This window comes from Octopus sinensis, linkage group LG27 (genome assembly GCF_006345805.1).
Source record: "Octopus sinensis linkage group LG27, ASM634580v1, whole genome shotgun sequence".
In the NCBI taxonomy this organism is placed as follows: domain Eukaryota; kingdom Metazoa; phylum Mollusca; class Cephalopoda; order Octopoda; family Octopodidae; genus Octopus; species Octopus sinensis.
The window spans coordinates 3,588,865-3,611,186 of record NC_043023.1 but is presented as its reverse complement, the minus strand read 5'-3'; the positions used below and the strand labels follow the sequence as shown (position 1 = coordinate 3,611,186).

The 22,322-nt window shown below is 39.5% G+C and overlaps 1 protein-coding gene across 2 annotated transcripts in view; it reads left to right on the top strand.

The window, feature by feature from the left end:
* Positions 1–4,166: 4,166 nt before the first annotated feature.
* Positions 4,167–22,322, top strand: part of LOC115225338 (phosphatidylserine synthase 2) — a 70,918-nt gene continuing 52,762 nt past the window's right edge. For both annotated transcript variants that reach the window (XR_005004037.1, XM_029796289.2), the window contains exons 1-3: positions 4,167–4,337; positions 6,153–6,254; positions 13,839–13,921. Coding sequence is in view for 1 of the 2 variants with exons in the window: in XM_029796289.2 (XP_029652149.1) it covers positions 4,207–4,337; positions 6,153–6,254; positions 13,839–13,921 (316 nt within the window). In the remaining variant the exon portion in view is untranslated. The remainder of the gene's footprint in view (positions 4,338–6,152; positions 6,255–13,838; positions 13,922–22,322) is intronic.

The window sequence follows — 22,322 nt, the reverse complement described above, 5'->3', positions numbered from 1 at the left end:
CTCTCTCTGCTTGTCTGTCTCAGGTATTTGATAATTACATTGTTAGTAGTTCATTGTATTTATGATAGTAAGAGTGACAACAGGAGGCGTCGCCTTACTGGCACTTGTACCCATGCTAGTAGGGTGCCAACTGGCTTCCGTGCCAGTGGCACGTAAAAAGCACCCACTACACTCTCGGAGTGGTTGGCATTAGAAAGGGCATCCAGCTGTAGAAACACTGCCAGATCAGGTTGGAGCCTGGTGCAGCCTTCTGGTTCGCCAGCCCTTTGTCAAAATCGTCCAACTCATGCTAGCATGGAAAGCGGACGTTAAACGATGATGATGATGATGATTATATATATATGTGTATATATATATATAGAAGGTTGAAAAGGAACACACGAGTTGATATATATGGGAAAAAAAGTCAAGATAGAAAATGCTAAAATAATTTTATAAAAAGCATTTCAGTACCGAAGTATGGAAAACAATTAAATTTTGGAAAAATTAAAAGAAAAGTTTTTTTTAAAAGAATATTTGTATAGTATTCAAATACAAGGGACATTTTCCTTGTTTCTACCTGTCTCTGTCTCTCTTGTTTACTCTTGTGGGTTCGAGGTCATTGTGCAGAAATAAGGAAAATGCCCCTTGTATTTGAACACTATGCAAATATTCTTTTTAAAAAAAACTTTTCTTTTAATTTTTCCAAAATTTAATTGCCTTCCATACTTACAATTGAACTGAATCCGGTACTGAAATGTTTGTTATAAAATTATTTTAGCATGTTCTATCTTGACTTTTTTTCCCCATTATATCACTCATGTGTTCCTTTTCAACCTTCTACACACACAAACACACACACACAAAATATATATATATAATATATATATATATCATTCATATCCTCATTAGTGTCCGCTTTCCATGCTAGCATGGGTTGGACGTTTTCAACTGGGGTCTGGGAAGCCAGAAGGCTGCACCAGGCCCAGTCTGATCTCTGGCAATGTTTCTACGGCTGGGAGCCCTCCTAACGCAACCACTCCAGAGTGTAGTGGGTGCTTTTTACGTGCCAGACGGGCGGGCTGGCAAAATGGCCATGGTCGATGGTGCTTTTTACGGGCCACCGACACGGAAACCCAGTTGGGGCGGCCCTGGCAATGGCCACATTCGGATGGTTCGCTTACGTGCCACCAGCACTGGTATCACAGCTACAATTTCCATTGATGTTGATTGATTTCGATTTTGAAATGTTTTTTATAAAATTATTTTAGCATTTTCTATCTTGACATTTTTTCTTTATATATATATATATATATATATATTGTTATATTTCGGAATGGTCATATTGCCAGTTTAGCCAATAAAAACACACGCACTATATATTTGGTGTTATTTTGCTTCAGTGATATTTATTTCTACGGCTGGATGCCCTTCCTAACGCCAACCACTCCATGAGTGTAGTGGGTGCTTTTTACGTGCCAGACGGGGCTGGCAAACGGCCATGGTCAGATGGTGCTTTTTACGTGCCACCGACACGGAACCCAGTTGGGGCGGCCCTGGCAACGGCCACATATATAGTGCGTGTGTTTTTATTGGCTAAACTGGCAATATGACCATTCCGAAATATAACAATATCTGTTTCAACACACGACTTCACATAAAAAATCTTGCACAACAAATATTTAAACGTATATATATATATATATATATAACCTTTCACTGTATATCTCTCCTGTTGTCACTCTTACTATCATAAATACAATGAACTACTAACAAACAATTTAATTATCAAATACCTGAGACAGATAAGCAGAGAGAGAGACACAGACTGATAGGGAGGCAAGCAAATAGGTAAACAGACACACACATACATACACACACACACACACACATATATATAAAATCAAAATAACAGGATATCCAGAGGTGATGCAGTACAATCGTTTTAAGTGGATCAATTTAATATATAATATATATATATATATATAAATGTGACCTCGTGTGTACCGTTGGTGATTTTTTTTTCCTCTGTCTTCCCTTCTCTGAATCTTTCCTTCCCCTTTGTTTCCGACGAAGAGCTCCGCTCGAAACGTTAAACCCTCCTTCTTTCCTGAGCGTCCAATAATACTATATCTGTTCCACGTCCTCGCGTTGTTGTTTTTTGTGCTTTCTTGTTTGGATTAACAATATATATATATATATCACCGTGACCGACCAGGCTATCAGATGTTGCTACACATCGCTGGTCACAATGCGTTTCGCATTGTTTTAGCCTTCAAAGACGCCACCCGTGGCTAAGCGAGCAGGCCAACAAAGAAAGAGTGAGAGAAAGTTGTAGCAAAAGAGTACAAGAAGGGATCGCCCCCCACCCCCCTGCCGGAGCCTCGTGGAGCTTTAGGTGTTATATATATATATATATATGTATATATATATGAGAGAGAGAGAGAGACATGTCAATATCTGACTCATCCTTTTATTATCAGCTCCACTCCTTGAATGTTCGACCCTTTGGTATTCAGATTACTCTGTGAAATGTCATATTTATTCAAATTGTTTTGAATTAATCATGCATTATCTTACAACTTTGAGATGTCAATAATGTGATTGTTCACACTTAGAATAACATTGCAGAAGAGATGCGAGAGGCCAGATCGGATCAGTTTTATCATAAAGCAGGTAGAATAATATTTGGTCTGGAAACGGTTGGTTTGAATGGTAAAGGGTGAAAGGGCAAAGTTGATGTTGGTGAAAATGTTGGATGACAACCAGTCTGTTGTTTGTTGTCTTTTATGTTTTGTCTTTTACCTCTTTCAGTTGTTAGACCGTGGCCATGTTGGGGCACCGCATTGAATTTTTAGTCAAATGAATCGACTATTTGTTTTTGAAGCCTGGTTCTTAGTCTATCAGTCTATTTTACCAAACCACTAAGTTATGGGGACACCTTGGGCAAGTGTTGCACCTGGGCAAGTGTTTTCTACTATAGCCTTGTAAGAGAATTTGGTAGAAGGAAACTGAAAGAAGCCTGTCGTATATATATATGTATATAGGCATAGGAGTGGCTGTGTGGTAAGTAGCTTGTTTACCAACCACATGGTTCCAGGTTCAGTCCCACTGCATGGCACCTTGGCAAGTGTCTTCTACTATAGCCTCGGGCCGACCAAAGCCTTGTGAGTGGATTTGGTAGACGGAAACTGAAAGAAGGCCCGTCGTATATATATTATATATATAGTATATATATATAGTACGTGTGTGTGTTTGTGCGTCTGTGTTGTCCCTAGTATTGCTTGACACACCGATGCTGGTGTGTTTATTTCCCTGTTACCTAGCGTACGGCAAAAAAAACCGATAGAAGAAGTACTGGGCTTACAAAAGAATAAGTCCCGGGGTCGAGTTGCTCGATTAAAGGCAGTGCTCCAGCATGGCTGCAGTCAATGACTGAAACAAGTAAAAGAGTATATATATATATATATATGTTGCTTAAAACCACATACCGAAAATATTAGAAATAACAGCCAAATAGATCACTATTTCTCCTACTAATGGTTTTGAGCAACTTGTTGCAATTAACCCTTTATTATAATTAATATAATTCTTACCAAATATGATCTTTTCCATACCGATAAATCTACTAGGTGAAATTTATTAATTTTATTCAATTAATTATATTTCACCCTTTTTGTATATTGAATTATATATATATATATATATGTGTGTGTGTGTGGATGCGCAATGCCCTAGTGGTTAGGGCAGCGGACTCGCGGTCGTAGGATCGCGGTTTCGATTCCCAGACCGGGCGTTGTGAGTGTTTATTGAGCGAAAACACCTAAAGCTCCACGAGGCTCCTGCAGGGGGTGGTGGCGACCCCTGCTGTACTCTTTCGCCACAACTTTCTCTCACTCTTTCTTCTGTTGGCCTGCTCGCTTAGCCAGCGGGGTGGCGTCATTTGAAGGCTAAAACAATGCGAAGCGCATTGTGACCAGCGATGTGTAACAACATCTGATAGCCTGGTCGGTCACGGTGATATATATGTATATATATATATGTATGTGTGTGTGTGTGTGTGTGTGCATCTGTGTCTGTCTCCCCATCACCCCTTGTCTATTTATGTCCATTTACCCATCCACTGTACTGACCTCTTTGTCTGTCTGTCCCACTGACCAGTGTGTTTCTTGCTTATATTTCCACAGGACTGGTCTGTCTGTCCAATCAACTGAGCAACAGATCACCATGGCCAGCGTCCGAAATGAGCGCAAGAACCATGAAGTGTACAAGATACACATGGCCACCGCCCATGATTGGGAGGACGAGAAAAGGAAAGGGAAGAAAATCTCTGATGATGGAACCATGACGTTCTTTTGGTAAGTCTTCCACTGCTATTGTTGTTGTTAATTCCAAATCATTCACCATTGGGTGGACCTATGATCAAAAACATAAAACAGTGGGGTGCAATTTATGGGAGATTTGGCTGCTATTTCTAGCAGTTCTAGCGACCATGTAGAGGTTTGTTTCATTGGCTCATAGATTTATGCATACATAAAAAAAGGGTGTGATTTGAGGGAGATTTGGCTGCTATTTCTAGCAGTCCTAAATACCATGTAGAGGTCTCCCTCATTGGCTCATACATATATACATAAGACAATAGCATATGATTTGAGGGAGATTTGGCTGCTATTTCTACCAGGTCTACCTACCATATAGAGGTCTCCCTCATCGGCTAATACCTATATACATATATAAGACAGTAGGGTGTGATTTGAGGGAGATTTGGCTGCTATTTCTAGCGGTCCTAACTACCATGTAGAGGTTTGTTTCATTGGCTCATAGATTTATGCATACATAAAACAGCAGGGTGTGATTAGAGGGAGATTTGGCTGCTATTTCTAGCAGTCCTAAATACCATGTAGAGGTTTGTTTCATTGGCTCATACATTTATACATACATGAAACATCAGGGTGTGTATTGAGGGACATTTGGCTGCTATTTTTAGCAGTCCTAAATGCCATGGTTCCAGGTTCAGCCCCACTGCATGGCACCTAAGGCAAGTGTCTTCTGCTATAGCCTTGGGCCGACCAAAGCCTTGTGAGTGGATTTAGTAGATGGAAACTGAAAGAAGCCCGTTGTATATATGCATATATATGTATGTGTGTGTATATGTTTGTCCCCCCCCCTCCAACATTGCTTGACAACCGATGGTGGTGTGTTTACGTCCCCGTAACTTAGCGGTTCAGCAAAAGAGACCGATAGAATAAGTACTAGGCTTACAAAGTATAAGTCCCGGGGTTGCTCCAGCATGGCCACAGTCAAATGACTGAAACAAGTAAAAGAGGGAAAAAGAGTAAAGAGTAAGCCAATGAGGGAAACCTCGAAATAATAGCCAGATATCTGAGAAATAACAGCCAAATCTTCCTCAGATCACATCCAGCTGCTTTATGCTAGCATGTGTGTAAGAGTCAATGAGGGAGACTTCTAAATGGTAACTCTTGAAAGAGCAATCAAGTCTCCCTCAAATACTGTCCTATATACAGATATGTATGACCCAACACGGGAGACATCTACATGCAGTTTTATTTGTTAGAAATAGCAGCCAAATCTCACTTAAATCACAGCCTACTATCTTATGTACGTATATACTCTTTACTCTTTTACTTGTTTGTCATTAGAACCTGGTACTTATTGTCTTGGCCTCTTGTGCTGAACCGCTAAATTACAGGGATGTAAACACACCAACACCAGTTGCCAAATGGTGTTAGAGGAAGGACAAACACTCACACATACACATATATATTATATATATATATATATGATGGGCTTCTTTCAGTTTCCATCAACAAAATCTATTCACAAGGCTTTGATCAGCCTGTGGCTATAGTAGAAAACACTTGCCCAAGGTGCCACGCAGTGGGACTGAACCCAGCATCATGTGGTTGGGAAGCAAACTTCTTACCACACAGCCACACCTTTGTAAGAATTTTCTGAAAATTCCAAAGGGTTAAAAAAAAAAAAGGGCTTATATAGGATACTTAAACCAGAATTCTACCAAAAATAGTAGGAAACCACTACTGTAAACCCTTGCTGTAATCACAGATCCTAACCCCAACCATAAACCCTAACCCTATTTCTAACCAACCCAAATAATGACCCTTTCTCATGTTTCTTTTGTATATCTTCCACAGGCGGGCCCACACATTGACGATACTCTTCATATTCAGTTTCATACTGGTCTACGTATCGGTCTTTGAAGAAACCTCACCAAACACCAATTTCAATATCAAAAGGTAATATGTTCCAGTTGCTTTTGTATTTATCGTTGCTTGACCCTTGGTCAGTTTTTCTGATTCAGCAGATCTGTGACCAAAGATGTTTTGTTTTTTTAGAACCTGGTACTTATTCTCTTGGCTTCTTGTGCCGAACCGCTAAGTTACGGGGATGTAAACAAACCAGCACCAGTTGTCAAGCGGTGTTGGAGGACGGACAAACACTCACACACACACATATATATGTATGATGGGCTTCTTTCAGTTTCCATCTACCAAATCTATTCACAAGGCTTTGACCAGCCTGTGGCTATACTCTTTACTCTTTTACTTGTTTCAGTCATTTTGACTGTGGCCATGCTGGAGCACCGCCTTTACTCGACCAAATCGACCCCAGGACATATTCATTGTAAGCCTAGTACTTATTCTATCAGTCTCTTTTGCTGAACCGCTAAGTTACGGGAATGTAAACACACCAGCATCAGTTGTCAAGCGATGTTGGGGGGACAAACACAGACACACAAACATATACACACACATACATATATATACATATATGTGATGGGCTTCTTTCAGTTTCCATCTACCAAATCCACCCGCAAGGCTTTGGTTGGCCCGAGGCTATAGTAATAGACACTTGCCCAAGGTGCCACACAGTGGGACTGAACCCAGAATCGTGTGGTTCGTAAGCAAGCTACTTACCACACAGCCACTTCTGCGCCTATAGTAGAAAACACTTGCTCATCCCATCTTTTATTCAGGCATAGTGTATCCAGGACTACATTATCTAATGTATAGTATAGTTGTTGGTATTAATAGCTATAGTTTTTGTTGTTGTTGTTTAGCCCCAGGCAAATACTGATCAGGAAGAACTATGATCAAAGATGGAATGGCCACAGCTGGAATAGCTTTGATCATATTCACATACCCATAGCTTATATAAGTATGTGAATATTTTTAAAATGCCTCCTGGAGTGACCATTGTGCCTTGCAGAGTTACAGGCTGCCCTTTGGCATGGTATAACACCCATTCAGCCACCCTGTAGGGACAGGGTGGTGTCATGTGACTGCAGCTTGGTGGAGTGTGAAGAGGTCGTGGAAGGGCTCAACCAAGTCTGTGGTGCTTCTTACAATGAAGCTGAGTGGAGAAATCCAAGAGCTCAGGGATCATGACTGTTGACCTTCTATCAAGAGAATAACTGTAATGCATCCATAGGAGTGATAATCCATGGTTGTGTAATCAGCTAATGGAAGATTGACAAAGTCCCAAGATCTCAATTCAAATTCTTAATGGAATTGGATGGTGACACAGTGTCAAGGGAATCTGCAAAAATGGTTAATGTATATTATATTATGTTATATTTATATTATATGTGGGTGTGTGGATGACTAAGTTTTATCAAGAGAGCAACTGCGAGGCATCTATAGGTGTGGTGTCTGTGATTAGGTAATCAGCTAATGAGAGATTCAGGAAGTCTCAAGTTCCTAATTAAAATTCTTTATAATGGAATTGGATGGTGAGAGTCATGGGAATCTGCAAAAGCGGTTAATGTATATTATATTATATTATATTATATTATATTATATTATTATGTTATATTTATATTATGTGGAGGCACAGGGCCTAGTGGTTAGAGCAATGGACTTGCGGTCAAGGGATCGCGGGTTCTAATCTCAGACAGGGCGATGTGTGTTTTTATGAGTGAAACACCTAAGCTCCACACGGCCCCGGCAGAAGGTTTTGGCGAACTTCTGCTGACTCTTCCACCACATCTTTCTCTCACTCTTTCCTCCTGCATCTTGCAGCTCACCTGCGAATGACAGGTGTCCCATCCAGGTAGGGAACCGATATGCCAAGGAAACCGGGAAACCAGCCATTATGAGCCAGGTATGGCTCGAGAAGGAATATTTGTGGAGGCACATGGCCTAGTGGTTAGAGCAGCGGACTCGCAGTCGAGGGATCGCGTGTTCGAATCTCAGACCGGGCGATGTGTGTGTTTATGAGCGAAACACCTAAGCTCCACGTGGCTCTGGCAGAAGGTAATGGTGAACTTCTGCTGACTCTTTCGCCACAACTTTCTCCCACTCTTTCCTCCTGCATCTTGCATCTCACCTGCAATGGACCAGCGTCCTGTCCAGGTGGGGAACCTATATGCCAAGGAAACCGGGAAACCAGCCCTTATGAGCCAGGCATGGCTCAAGAAGGAACAAAGATATTCATATTATATGTTTGTGTGTGGCTAACAAAGCTTTATCCGAGAGAGCAACTGCAATGCATCTATAGGTGTGGTGTCCATGATTATGTAATCAGGTAATGAGAGATTCAGGAAGTCCCAAGTTCCTAATTCAGATTCTTGGTAATGGAAATAAATGTTGAGAGAGAGAGAGTCATGGGAATTCCTAAAAGCAGCCTGGTCAAAGAAGAAACAGTGAGTTTATACAAGAGTAAATATATCTTTACACACATGGATGTAATTGTCATATTTTATGATTGTGGGAGAGGCTCTCCTCTCCTTTCTCTCTCTGCCACTGTGTGTGTCTCTCTCTCTCTCGCTCGCTCTCTCTCTCTCTCTCTCTGTGCCTCTGTGTGTGTGTCTCTGTCTCTCTCTGCCTCTATGTGTGTGTCTCTCTCTTGTTCTCTCTCTCTATCTCTCTCTGTACTTATCTTTCTGTCTCTCTTCTCATGTGCCTCTCTCTTTGTGTGCCTCTCTCTCATGTGCCTCTTCTCTGTCCCTTGTCTCTCCCTGTTTCTCTCTTCTCTCTATACCTCTCACACACTCTCTCTCTCTGTCTCACCTTCTCTCTCTCACTGTCTCTCTGTCTCTCACACCTCTCTCTTTTCTTTTGCCTCTTTCCTTTTTCTCTCCTTTCTTCTCTTTCTCTCCCGGCTCCCCATTTCTCCACCATCATTCGTTAACCAAAATCAGATGTTAACAAACTGTGAAGAAGGGTCAGAGTAGGGGATATGCAGAGGAATTTATACAGGTAAATGGAAGTAGGTCATCCCATTTTAAACTAGGTCAACATCTTTGTGGCATTATTCTGAGGGGAAACAAAACCTACCAACAGTTTGGCCCAGTTTTCAAGACAATGTGTCAAACCACTAAAAGTAAATATATGGCCAGAAGCCAGGTTGGGCAAGCCTCTCTTGACATGTTAGAAATAGCAGCCAAACTTACCTTAAGTTTTAACACTTTGAGCCTATGCTCTTCGACAGAAAGGATTAAGAGGGGGGAAAAAACAGAGAGAGAAAGAAACAATATGGAGAGAGAAAAAAATGTGCAGAGTTCAACAGTCCAACAAAATGAGATGACTGGAAAAAAAGGGGCTGAATGAAAGGGAGATAATAATAATAATAATAATAATAAAACCACCTCCAGTGCTTGAAAATGACCACATCTCACACTTCTGGAACTTCACCATTCAAACTGACAGAAAGATAGATGCAAATAGGCCAGACATCATATTGAAAGACTTCAGACAAAGAACCTGCCTCCTCATTGATATAAACATATCTGTCAAGACCTACCAAAAACTGAGCAAATATAAAGATCTTGAAATAGAAATCAGCAAAATGTGGAACCTGAAGACTAAAACAATACTTGTTGTCATAGGTGCCCTGGGAATGATAGCGAAAGGGGCTGATTGCTACCTAACACAGATACCAGGAAACCCAGTCTATGTAATCTCAAGGTTTAAAACAAACATAATCTTCGGGGGGGGGGGGGTTTAGACATTCACTAGTACAACACCCAAAAAACCCCCAAATATATGGCACGCTAGGCATAACAACAACGTGAACATCCAACCTGTTGTCTCTTGAGGTCTCTGGGTGAGACTTGGAGCCAACTTGTACAAATATAAAGCAAAAGTTAAACATAGAATAATAATAATAATAATGATAATAATAATAATAAGTGACCTCAACAAACTAAAGTGCTCAAGTGCTTGTGTGTATGTGAGAATGGTACGTGTGAGTATGTATGTATGGATGGAGGTGAGTGTGTGAATATGTATGTGTGCACATATGGATGTGTGTACATGTGAGTGTGCATATGGATGTGTGTATATGGACATGTGTATATGTGAGTGTGTGTAGGAGTGGCTGTTTGGTAAGTAGCCTGCTTACCAACCACATGGTTCCAGGTTCAGTCCCACTGCGTGGCACCTTGGCCAAGTGTCTTCTACTATAGCCTTGGGCTGACCGAAGCCTTGTGAGTGGATTTGGTAGACGGAAACTGAAAGAAGCCCATTGTATATATATATATATATATATATATAGCAGCATGACCGCAGTCAAATGACTGAAACAAGAAAAAGAATAAAAAATATATGATGCAAACAAGAAAGAAAGAACTCAAAATATAAGTAAAAGTATCATTTTATTAACTTTTAGCACCAGAAACAGAGTGACTCAAAGGCTGAGAGTTTCGTGCATTGGCACTTAACAAAATCTTGGACTTTGAGTCACTCTGTTGCTTCTGCTGAATTTTACAGGGCTCATGGCAGTTTTGAGGGGAGGGTCATGTTGGGTTGCATTGAGGCCAATACTTGTTTGGCTAGAGGTGGGAGCTAGTTGGATACATTGACCCTGGTGATTATCTGCCCTGTTTCATTAACCTTCCCATTCGTTGAAAGGATGAAAGGTCAAGTTGTGACCTCAACAGGATTTGAACTCTGAATGTAAAGATCTGAATGAAACACCACTAAGCATTTTGAGTTGGTATTTTAAAGGTTGTACCACTTCACTAGCTTAGCCATAAATGTTCTTTCTGGTTGGTAGGGCATGGTTGCAACGCTTTCAATTCTGTAGGAATATGCTTGATCATGGGCTAAGTAGAATATATATATATATATATATATATAATATATTAATAAATAAAACATATGCATATATATAAACATATATGTACGTACCTACCTCTACATGTATATATACACGCATATATGAGTACAGGACACCAAAAGGACGTCGAACACATAGAGAGACGAAGACATAGACACAAACCCAAGGAACTGGACATTTTTCTTAAACAACAAAAAAATAGAGTACAGGACAAATAACACAAGGAAAAAACCCCTTCTTCAGTCGCCATGGTTTCATCTACTCTACGTTTCGAAGGCGAAAATATATATATATATATATATATATATATATATATATAGTTTAACATACATTTTCCATACTGGCATGTGTTGGGCAGTTTCACAGGAACTAGCAAGTCAGAAACTATACCAAGCTCTACTCTGTGTGGTACATGCATATTTTTATATATATATATATAATTGTATGTGTGTGTGTGTGTGTGTGTATGTATGTGTATATATATATATATATATAATATATATATATATATATATGTGTGTGTGTGTGTGTATAATTATATATATAATATATTGTATGTATAATTATGTTTGTGTGTGTATATATATATGTATGTATAATTATGTTTGTGTGTGTATATATATAAAAATGTATAATTGTGTGTGTGTGTGTAACCTAGCTGTTCTCTCTAGCATGTTGAATTCCTATAAGTGAATTCCTTATGTGTTTAAATATACACTATATCGTATGACTAATATATAGTCTTCTTGACTAATATTTTGCACGTTAGACCACTGGAAATGTAAATTTTGATTAAATGCTTTTAATTTTAATTAAATTCCATTTCCCTTTGATATGTATATATATATATATATATATATATATATGTATAATTGTGTGTGTGTATATATATATATATATATAATTGTGTGTGTGTGTATATATATATATATATGTATATAATTGTGTGTGTGTGTATATATATATATGTATATAATTGTGTGTGTGTGTATATATATATATGTATATAAGTGTGTGTGTGTATATATATATATGTATATAATTGTGTGTGTGTGTATATATATATATATGTATATAATTGTGTGAGTGTATGTATATATATGTATGTATATGTATAATTGTGTGCGTGTATATATATATATATATATATGTGTGTGTGTGTGTGTGCAATCATATAATGTCTGATTTTCCCTTGCTAGCAGAAGTGTAGCGAGAAGACTGTACCTAAGCTAGAATTTCATGGTCTGATGGTCTCTCACCAACCTTTCACCTGCTTTTTCAAGAGAGAGAGATTTTATTTCATGGCAGACGACTTCAAAAGTACAAAATGACTAAATGTTATGAAGAGATGGAATGTAAACATCTTTCATTGTTTTTTATGACAAGATTCACACACATGAGCTCACACACAGACAGTCACATGTGCATATGTATGTATACATATGTCTGTATATCTGTTTGTCTGTCTCTTTACTCTTCTCTCTCTTTCTCACACAATATATTATTATATATATATATATATATATATATACTTATATACATACACCTATATGAGAAAGGCTGAAGACGCTCGACCTTTATTCTCTAGAAAAACGACGATGCCGTGCTGATCTCATTCTTGCTCATAACATCATAAGCGGAAAGTATAACCTCTCAAAAGAGCTGTTCTTCATTCCTGCTCCAGAGCGTCGGCTGCGGGGTCACTCTGAAAAGCTCTATCTGCCACGATTTCATCTCAATCGAAGGAGAGGGGCTTTCTCCGTCCGGGTTGCGGATCCGTGGAATAAGCTGCCGGACGAGATAGTGAAGATGCCAATGACCGCTCGGTTCAAAGTCTCTCTTGACCAGAAATGGCCTGAACTCTTTGCATGAACACCCTCCCTGTACATAACTCCATGTCCCCCTACATGGCCTTGCTTTTTGCTTTTTGAGCCAAAAAATTAACTTAACTTATATACATATACATATGTGGTTAGTGTATCAGCATCATGGTCGTAAGATTGTGGTTTCAATTCCTGGACCGGGTGATGCGTTGTGTTCTTGAACAAAACACTTCATTTCACGTTGCTCCAGTCCACTCAGCTGGCAAAAATGAGTAAAGCTGCGATGGACTGGCATCCCGTCCAGCTGGGGAACACATATGCCATTGAAACCAGGAAACCGGGCCTATGAGCCTGGCTAGGCTTTAAAAGGGCACATTTATTTTTTATATCTGTGGAACACTCAGCCACTTGTCACATTCTGTATCACGCCAAATCTCCCTGAGAATTACATTAGGGCTACGCATGTCTGTGGTGTACTCAGCCACTTGTCACATTCTGTATCATGCCAAATCTCCCTGAGAATTACATTAGGGGTACGCATGTCTGTGGTGTACTCAGCCACTTGTCACATTCTGTATCATGCCAAATCTCCCTGAGAATTACATTAGGGCTACGCATGTCTGTGGTGTACTCAGCCACTTGTCACATTCTGTATCATGCCAAATCTCCCTGAGAATTACATTAAGGGTATGCATGTCTGTGGTGTACTCAGCCACTTGTCACATTCTGTATCACGCCAAATCTCCCTGAGAATTACATTAGGGCTACGCATGTCTGTGGTATACTCAGCCACTCGTCCGTTAATTTCATGAATAGGCTGTTCCGTTGATCATAACAGACTCAGTACTCAGCCATGCCTTATAAGCTGAACAATGATGTAAATGTATTTGTTGGTTTGGTGAGCAATGTAATGATGAAGCTCTGTTTCTCTTCCAGGGGCATTGTAGCTACAGTTTTCACCTTCTTGCTATTTGGTGTCACACAAACGCCTGATGGGCCATTCAGGAGACCACATCCTGGTAAGTTGTACATGATGACTCCTCTTTGCTTTTGGACTGTCTAACCAATTGTGCACACACACACACACACACACACACACACACACACACCACACACACACACACACACATATTCACAAATCCACACGTATGCATCAAGGTATACACACATCTTTGCACCCCGGTGAACTTTTACATCCACACATGCACACGCGCATTTGCATCCACACACACATATTCGTATCCACACATACACACACGCATATTTGTATCCACACACACACAATTTGCATCCACACACATACACACACACTCACATCCACACACACCTACATCCACACACTCACACTCATGCACACACATTCACACACACACACATTCATGCACACACATTCATGCACACACATTCACACACACACACACTCACTCACACACACGCACTCACACACTCACACATTCACCTCCACACACACATTCACATACACACACACATTTGCATACCAACACACACTCGCATCCATACACATACATTCACCCACCCCCCACACACACACACGTACTCACATACACACTCACTTTCACACACACATCCATACACCACTCATACACACACTCAACCATCCACATGCACACACACAGCCACATGCACACACACACACACGCAAATTCAAGAATATGTTGCTTATGTCAGAAGAGGTTAGAAACTTCAAGAGAACGTGAAATAATTCTTTTTATGAACGATGAATCTCATAGCAAACAGACATTTAAGTAATAGTGTGTGAATTTTAGGCTATTAGATTATAATACAAATTTCTCTCTTCGTTAGAGAAACTTCATTATTACCATCAAGGACAGGCATGGCTGTGTGGTAAGAAGCTTGTTTCTTGACTACATGGTCCCGAGTTCAGTCCCACTGTGTGGCACATTGGGAAAATGTTGCTACTATATCCTCGGGCTGACAAAAACCTTGTGAGTGGATTTGGTAGATGGTAACTGAAAAAAGACCATCATATATATATATATAGATATATGTAGATATTCTCTCTTTTACTTGTTTCAGTCATTTTGACTGTGGCCATGCTGGAGCACCGCCTTTAGTTATAATAATAATAATAATAATAATAATAATGAAATTATTGTATACAGTGCTCAGGTGCACCAACAACTTGTCAGAAAGTGCATATAAAGTACATGCAGTAGTGTAGAAATGTCTGGGTGTATGAGGGGAGAAAATCAAGTGTAGTGTTGGCGAATCTCAGGAGAGCAAATCGACCTCAGAACTTATTCTTTGTAAGCCTAGTACTTATTCTAATCGGTCTCTTTTGCCGAACCACTAAGTTTCGGGGACGTAAACACACCAGCATCAGTTGTAAAGTGATGTTGGGGGGACAAATATATACACACAACAACTACACACACACACACATTTATATATTATACATATATACGACGGGCTTCTTTCAGTTTCCGTCTACCAAATCCACTCACAAGGCTTTGGTCGGCCCGAGGCTATAACTAGAAGACACTTGACTAAGGTGCCACACAGTGGGACTGAACCCGGAACCATGTGGTTGGTAAGCAAGCTACTTACCACACAGCCACTCCAATGTAATAATAAAGGGTAAAATTAATTAATTAATAATTAATAATTCTACCAAGTAGTTTTGGCATGTTAAAAGGACCATTATTGGTGAACTTAAACAATAATTTTTATAATTATGAGTATAATTATAATTAGGGTTCAGCATAAAAATTTGCTTCACCAAATACCGAAATTTAGAAATAGCAGCCAAATAACTAGCTATTTCTCTACTATAAGAAAATCTCCCAGATAACATATACTCAAAAATAGAAACTGAAAGAAGCCCATCATATATATGTATATGTACGTGTGTGTATATGTTTGTGTGTCTGTGTTTGTCTCCCTAGCATTGCTTGACAACCGATGCTGGTGTGTTTACGTACCCGTAACTTAGCGGTTCAGCAAAAGAGACCAATAGAATAAGTACTAGGCTTACAAAAAATAAGTCCTGGGGTCGATTTGCTCGATTAAAAGGTGGTGCTCCAGCATGGCCACAGTCAAATGACTGAAACGAGTAAAAGAGTGATAGTTTTTGGAATATCTCTAAGCGTGTGAGTGAATTTGGTAGACAAAAACTGAAAGAAACCCATTGTTGAGATATGCTTGTTCTATAGTTCTATACTCTCTCCATTCTCTTCTTCTTGTCTCTTCTTTCTGACGAGGAGCTTATGCTCAAAACATAAAAAACAATGGATTTTCCTGATCCCTAATTTAATATACAGTGTTTCTTTGGGGTTTTTTTACCTCATTTTTGTGTTTCTTTTATTTTTGTTCCGCTCAAAGAGTCTCTTAGGGATTTGGGTATTTGGCTCAGAACCAAGATCATGAGTTCAATCCCTGGCAGCAGCATGTTATGTCCTTGAGCAAGACACTTTATTCCACATTGCTCCAGTCCTCTCAGCTGCTGGCAAAAATCAGTTGTACCTGAATTTCAAAAGGGGACAGCATTGCCACATTCTGTGTCACACTGAACCCCCTTAAGACCACATTCAGAGTACATGTGCCTGTGGAGTACTCAGCCACTTGCATGATAAATATTGGGCTAAAAACCGTTAAGGGTTGGTGACAGGAAGGGCACCCAGTCTCAGAGTGGAGGCGCATGGCCCAGTGGTTAGGGCAGCGGACTTGCGGTCGTAGGATCGCGGTTTGATTCCCAGACCAGGCGTTGTGAGTGTTATTGAGCGAAAACACCTAAAGCTCCACGAGGCTCCGGCAGGGGATGGTGGTGATCCTGCTGTACTCTTTCACCACAGCTTTCTCTCACTCTTTCTTTTGTTTCTGTGTACCTGTATTTCAAAGGGCCGGCCTTGTCACTCTCTGTGTCACGCTGAATATCCCCGAGAACTACGTTACGGGTACACGTGTCTGTGGAATGCTCAGCCACTTACACGTTAATTTCACGAGCAGGCTGTTCCGTTGATTCGGATCAACCGGAACCCTCGTCGTCGTAACCGACGGAGTGCTTCCCACCCAGTCTCAGTAAACTCCACCTGGTCCATACAAACATGGAAAAGTGGGAGCTAAATGATGATGATGATGCTCCTTTTCTTTTTCCTCTTCCTTCCTTCTTTTCTTTCTTTTCTCGTCTCCCCTTCTTTCTTCTCTTTTGTTTCATCTTTGTTCTGTCTTTGTCTTTTCTTCTGTTTCAATGCCAATAATAATAATAATAATAATAATAATGATTTTAAATGTTGCTAATGTTTTAAATTAATTAACGAATTAATTTGTTTATTTATTTATTTATCTATTTAACCAATTAATTAACGATTTACATGTGCTTGCATGTCTGTTCCGTTTCTGACCATCTGGACTATTATCGACATTGACCTGTCACCATCCTCATCATCATCACCATTATCGTCATCATCATCGTCATCACCATCATCATCATCACCATCATCATCATCCTCATCATCAGTGGTACCATCACCATCACTATCATGAACATTATCACCATCATCATCACCATCATCATCATCATCACCATCACCATCATCATCATCATCTTCACCATCTTCATCACAATCATTGATTCTTTTCACTGTCGCCATCACCACCACTACCATCATCACAACTCAATCCAAGTGCTGTTATCATCATCATCATCACCATAATCATCATCACCACCATATCATCATCATGACCATCTCTGCAGTCTTTTAACATCATTTTCTTCTTTTTCTTCCCCTCTGCCTCCTGTGTGTGGTGGGTGACCCACAGTCTACCCACGTTCCTCTGTCACCATAGCAACTCAACAATGGTAAAATTTTATAAACAAATCGAGCATGAAACCTAGTTTTGTTCTTTTAGTTTTCTCATATTCTTCGCATATTTTCATTTAGGCTAGTTTTATATATATCATATACTGATATTTCTATACATTCTTATTCTTTTATTCTTTTATTCGTTTTAGTCAGTTGACTGTGGCCATGCTGGAGCACCACCTTCAAGTGGTTTTTTTTAGTCAAACAAATCGACCTCCCCCCCCTTAGTACTTATTTCTTACTTGTTCTTTTGCCGAATGGCTAAGTTACGGGAATGTAAACAAACCAACACCAGGTGTCAAGCGGTGATGGGGGACAAACACACACACACACACACATGCACAGTGGGAAGACCTGGCAGGACAAGTGAGACCATCACCCGTGGTCTCTACCTGGGACGTAGCCAGTCCACTTATGCATACCTTTCCTTCTTGGGACACAAAACTCTACTTGTGAAGACCTGTTGAGGCAAGTGAAAATCGAAATCGATCAACATCAATGGAAATTGCAGTTGTGATACCAGTGCCGATGGCACGTAAGAGAACCATCCGAACGTGGCTGTTGCCAGCGCCACCCCGACCGGCCTCTGTGCCGGTGACACATGAAAGGCACCATCCGATTGTGGCTGTTGCCAGCCTCGCCTGGCCCCCGTGCCGGTGGCACATAAAAAGCACCATCCGATCGTGGCCATTTGCCAGCCTCGGAGTGGTTGGTGTTAGATCAAGATTGGAGCCTGGTGCAGCCTTCTGGCTTCCCAGATTCCCGGTCAAACTGTCCAACCCATGCTAGCATGGAGAACGGATGTTAAATGATGATGATGATGAACTATATATAGTTAATTTTTCAATATGTGACCGTGTGTGTATCGTTGGCGAATTTCGTTCTCCGTCGTCCCTTCCTTGGACTTTTCTATGTTTCTGAAGAAGAGCTCCGCTCAAAATGTTAAATCCTTTTTCTTTCTTTCCTTTCGTACACTTGGCTCTTACACCCCTCTCCGCACACTTTCTGCATCTTTGTGTAGGCCTGATCGGATTGGTGCATTTTACATGCCACCGGCACGGAAGCCATTCTAGGTGGTGCTGGCATTGGCCACGTTCAGATGGTGCTTTTTACGCGATACTGGCACAGGGATCACAACTGCAGTTTCCATTGATCTTGATTTTGGTGTACTTGACTCAATGGATCTCCTCAAGCACAGGGTCGAAATGGTTGTTTCTTCACTTGCCACCTTGCACAGGAGTCAGTCCAGTGGCCTTGCAACCGCTGGGGCCAGTCATAGGATTGGTTCAATTTCGATTCTGATTTCACTTGCCCCAACGGTCTTCGCAAACAGAGTTAGTCCAATGAAGGGAGGTTGGCTGGCATGTTCAAATTAACTATATTTATATATATATATATATATATATATATAGTAATTTGAGGTAGTTATATCTTCATTATGGATTATATAATCCCAGATATTCCACTGGTTAATCTCTATCATATAATGCAAAGGTCACTGGTGTATGTTAGGGATTATTGTAATTATATATATTATCAATATGGAAGGAAAAGAAAATAGAGAAAAAATGGATGAAGAATAATTTATTTGTATGTTATAAAATATGAGAAATTTCTTTTAAAAAACAGTACAACAAATAAATTGGTTACAAATTGTAAAGCTTGCAAAAGATAAGATAAAAGAACCTACATATATGTTTCAGTACAGTCCCCTAGCTGATCAGAAATTTTAAGCATTTGGTTAAATGCTAAGAAAGGTATCACAAAAAGGTTCTTTAAATTTATTTTTTTGAGGTTTACAACTTCTACTCAATTTATTTGTACTCTTTACTCTTTTACTTGTTTCAGTCATTTGACTGCGGCCATGCTGGAGCACCGCCTTTTAGTCGAGCAAATCGACCCCGGGACTTATTTTTTGTAAGCCTAGTACTTATTCTATCGGTCTCCTTTGCCGAACCGCTAAGTTATGGGGACATAAAGACACCAGCATCAGTTGTCAAATGATGTTGGGGGGGACGAACGCAGACACACACACACACATACATATATACATATATATACATATATACGACGGGCTTCTTTCAGTTTCCATCTACCAAATTCACTCACAAGGCACTGGTCGGCCTGAGGCCATATTAGAAGACACTTGCCCAAGGTGCCACGCAGTAGGACTGAACCCGGAACCATGTGGTTCGTAAGCAAGCTACTTACCACACAGCCACTCCTGCGCCTATTATGTTTTTTAAAAGAAATTTCAGACATTTCATAACATACAAATAAATTATTCATACATCCATTTTCCCTCCATTTTCTTTTCCTTCAGTATTGATTATATGTGTGTATTTTATATATATATTTTTTATATAAGCTTAAAGCTTATGGCAATAACCGTGTAATGACTAAGGAAAATGGCCTAATAAAGGGGGCATATAAGTCCTTGACAGAAAAAAGAAGGCTTTCCTATCCACAGGGGAATCAAACCTACATCCCTTTGTTTACATGACTGCCTTATCTGTACACCAGCAAATCAGCCTCCCCATTTCTGTCAAATTTAGAACTATATATTAGTTCGTATTTGTTAAGTATATATGTATGTATGTATGTGTATGTATATATGTATATTATATATATAATATATGTAATATATATATATATATATTATATATATATATATATATATATATATAAATCAAAATAAGCAACAAGGATATCCAGAGTTAATGCAGCATGATCGTTTCAAGCAACTCCATGTTGCATGAAACGATCGTACTGCATAACCTCTGATATCCCTTGTTGCTTATTTTGATTTTAATCACCATACTTTGAAATTGTATGGTAATACCATACTAAATCTAGTGCCTCACTTAGTACCATATTCATCTAATATATATATGTATAGATTAACTGGCAAATTGGAGCAATCAAGTATAACCAGCCGAAATTGCAAAGATATCTGGACTCACCTGAGGAAGACCACACTCGATGACCAGTCCTTGTTTTCTTTGTATCATGTATCTGGATGTTTTGCGTTCTTGTCCCATTTTGTATATATATATATACACACACAAAATATATGTTAAAATGAGTGTATATATATATATATATATATATATATATGTATAATCTACTTCATTTTAATATATATGTATATATGTATATACACACACACACACACACACACACACACATACATGAGTTTATGCTTTTGTGTTTCTCCTTCCCCACTGTGTGGTTTGTTTACATCCCTATAACCTAGTAGTTCAGCAAAACCAACTGATAGAATAAATATCATTCTTTAAAAAATAGGTATTGGGGTTGATTCACTCTAATATAACCTTTCGAAGCAGTGCTCCAGCATGACCACCATCCATTGATTGAAGCAAGTAAAAAAGATAACGGTCAAAAGTATTATATAGTATATTTTTGTATACTATTTAGTACATTTTTATATATTTTATGTAGGCGTGGCTGAGTTTCCCAGCAACATGGTTCTGGGTTCAGTCCCACTGCATGGCACCTTGGGTAAGTGTCTTCTACTATAGCCTCGGGCCGTCTAAAGCCTTGTGAGTGGATTTAGTAGACGGAAATTAAAAGAAGCCTGTCGTATATATATATATATATATGTGTGTTTGTGTGTCTGTGTTTGTCCCCCTAGCATTGCTTGACAACCGATGCTGGTGTGTTTGTGTCCCTGTAACTTAACGGTTTGGCAAAAAGGGGCGAATAGAATAAGTACCAGACTTACAAACAATAAACTCTGGGGTCAATTTGCTCGACTAAAGGTGGTGCTCCAGCATGGCCACAGTCAAATGACTGAAACAAGTAAAAGAGTATATATATATATATATATATATATATATATATATATATAATAGTGTATATGTGTTTGTGTCCACCACCACCACCACCACTTGATAACCATTATTGGTCCATTTATGTCCTTGTAACTTAGAGGTTCAGCAAAAGAGACCAATAGAGTAAAAACCAGCCTTAAAAGGTGGATTTGTTCGACTAAAAATCTTCAAGGTGATGCCCCAGCATGGCCACAGCCTTATGACTGAAACAAGTAAATACTAAAAGACTTTTATAAGTAATATTTTTTTTTACATTTTGTGTAGTATACTTTTATATATTTGCGTCACTTAGCATGGGTTGGATATTGCTGCAAATGTATGTTTTTGCATGAGACTTTCTTTTGTGGCACAATTTCACTGTATTTTGTTATGTGTTGCATTTGTTTATCCATATTTTGTAGAGCTTTCTTCACTGAGGCTGACTAGAGTGGTATGTCTTGTCTAAGGTTGAGATTAGAGGTTGGATGACATGGCAAGCAGAGTGGTGTGTCTTGTCTAAGGTTTAAAGATGAGGTCGACTGAGCTGAGAAATAGTGGTATGTCTCGTCTAAGAGTTGATATGTAGAGTAGAGTGACCTGTCTAAGGTTTATAACTGAGATCACATGTGGAGTGGTGTGGCAGGATGCTTGCAAAGCTTGTTTACCAATTGTACAGACTTTGGTTCAGTTCCAGTGTGCACAGGGATGCAAACACACCATCACCGGTTGTCAAGCAGTGCTGG